This window comes from Geospiza fortis, unplaced genomic scaffold, assembly GCF_000277835.1.
Source record: "Geospiza fortis unplaced genomic scaffold, GeoFor_1.0 scaffold1509, whole genome shotgun sequence".
Taxonomy (NCBI): domain Eukaryota; kingdom Metazoa; phylum Chordata; class Aves; order Passeriformes; family Thraupidae; genus Geospiza; species Geospiza fortis.
In genome coordinates this window covers 42,532-44,581 of record NW_005054726.1, presented here as the reverse complement: position 1 = coordinate 44,581, position 2,050 = coordinate 42,532, and the positions used below count along the sequence as shown (strand labels likewise).

The 2,050-nt window shown below is 59.0% G+C and overlaps 1 protein-coding gene across 1 annotated transcript in view; it reads left to right on the top strand.

The window, feature by feature from the left end:
• Window positions 1-1,587, top strand: part of SPAG8 (sperm associated antigen 8) — a 3,882-nt gene extending 2,295 nt beyond the window's left edge. Inside the window, exons 3-7 of the mRNA XM_031065278.1 lie at window positions 652-814; window positions 904-949; window positions 1,062-1,176; window positions 1,292-1,354; window positions 1,438-1,587. Of these exons, the coding sequence (XP_030921138.1) occupies window positions 652-814; window positions 904-949; window positions 1,062-1,176; window positions 1,292-1,354; window positions 1,438-1,587 (537 nt within the window). The remainder of the gene's footprint in view (window positions 1-651; window positions 815-903; window positions 950-1,061; window positions 1,177-1,291; window positions 1,355-1,437) is intronic.
• Window positions 1,588-2,050: the final 463 nt, after the last annotated feature.

The window sequence follows — 2,050 nt, the reverse complement described above, 5'->3', positions numbered from 1 at the left end:
TGTGACCCATGACTGGCAGCAGGAGGTAACTCCATAAGGGAAAATGCCCCTCCAAGTCGGCCCCATCGTGTCCCGCATGCTGATCTTGTGAATCTCCCTGCTCCTGGGCAGACACAGCTCTTTAAATAGCCACCCGGATGACCTTGAGCCCGGCAGGATAGAAAAGGGATGAAACTCAATAGCACAAAAGGCACAGGCAGGCACGTGGGGAGTAACAGTAAGGCAGGAGAGGAGCTGGGATCTTGCTGCTGGGAAGCAGGAGCTGTGTGTCACAGCTCATCACAGTGATATGGGGATGCCTGCTTGGGCAAGCCAAGCTGGGGTGCACCTGATAGACCAAACTGGGGCACACCCTGGGGACTCCATGGGTTGTTCAAGTGCCATAAGAGTGCTTGCCCAGGAGCAGTCTGGGCACCCAGGTGCTCGGGACTGCCATACAAGGCTGGCTGACCTCTACCAGGCAGAACAGGTCAGCCCTGTCCAAGCTGTGTCCCTGCTCCAGCTTTCCCAGGCTTCTGGCCAGAAAGATGATAACTCCTCTTTACAGCTTATGCCTCTAGGGCTATCAAAAGCCTAAAAGCCAGGAGCAGGCACACGGAAGTGCAGCATGGGCTCCTGCCTCCTTCCACAGCCCCCACTGTCCATCCCTAGGTAGTTGTGGATCCCCTGGACTCTCGGCCAAGGAAGGATTTGGGCAGTGAGGACTTACAGCGTGGCTACGATGGACTGCCAATCCACCAGTTTCTCTCCTCACTCACTGACAGCTCCCCCCTGAAGGACTGCCCGCCCCTCAGGGCTGTGCTGCTGGGGCAAGGTGAGGCTGGCCCCAACAAGCCACGTGCACCCCAAAAAGGCAGCAGGGGAATCTTAGCTAGGAGGCTGATGGCACCTTCCCCTCTGCAGGGCAGCGGAAGGCCGCACTGGCATCCATGCTCTACGAGAAATACAGGCAAGCCTGCACTCCCACATGAGACCCACCCTTGGGGCTGTGCCCCTGAGGAGGGGACCTGGGGAGGTGCGGATCCCAGAGCTGAGAGGTGTGGGGTCTGCTCTGACTGCAGCAAGGAGACAGAGGAGGAGATCCGACCCCGCCCGAAGCGCATGGAATCGATCTCCACCACGCACCACGACTACCGTGCCATGGGTTTCCAGTCCACACCCCAGCCCATCACCCAGGTACAGGCAGTAGATATCCCCTCCAGCAGCTTGCAGCAGCCTCCAGGGAGGCGGCAAGGCTCTTGTCCTGCTGAGCATGCCATCTCCTCCGGCTCACATTTTGCTTCCACTGCAGTGTCATGATTACTTAACGGAGCAGCCAAGCAGCTTCTGGATGGAGCAAGCCCGTGGACGGCCGGTAAGGCCCCCACCACCCTGTCCTGCCAGTACTCTGGGACTCTCAGCTGCTGACAGAGATCTCTCCAATTCTCTCCTCTCCAGGGTGTCACTGCCCTCTTCGGCAGAAACATTCCCTTCAAGAGGAATGCAGACTTCTCCACTCCCATTACCATGTACTTAGGGCATCCTGAGCCCTTCAACCTCTGTGACCCCTATGACCCCCTGAGCAGACAGCTCCAGCCCCACAAGTAATAAAAAACAAGGGGACACAGGTGGTGCCAGCATCCTTGCCTACCCCAAGGCTGTCCTCAAGCTGGATGCTTGGCGGGGGAGTACTCTGTCCCTGCAATCTCAAATCCCGTGAGAGCATGAAGCAAAATGGAAAACCTTTCAGCCCTGTTGCAAGTCACTGTTGACCAAAAACACACCGTGGCCCCAAGATTTCCTCCTTAGGCATGGAGGCAGAGCCCCTGGCACAGCCCCATCCCCTGGGACACGTCCCCTCCCGGCGCAGGCAGGCAGTGGGTGACAGGCAGCCGTTGTTCCAGTCCCCAGGCACAGGTGTGTTCCAGTAAGAGGCGGCAGCGGGGCGGCCAGAGCATGAGCTCAGAGGAACGCACTGCAGCCCTCACGCCAAAGCAAACCCACGGCAGCCCTGCCTTCCCAGCACCGCCCAAGCCCTCAACAGCCGCTCTGCGACCGCCCACCACTGGCT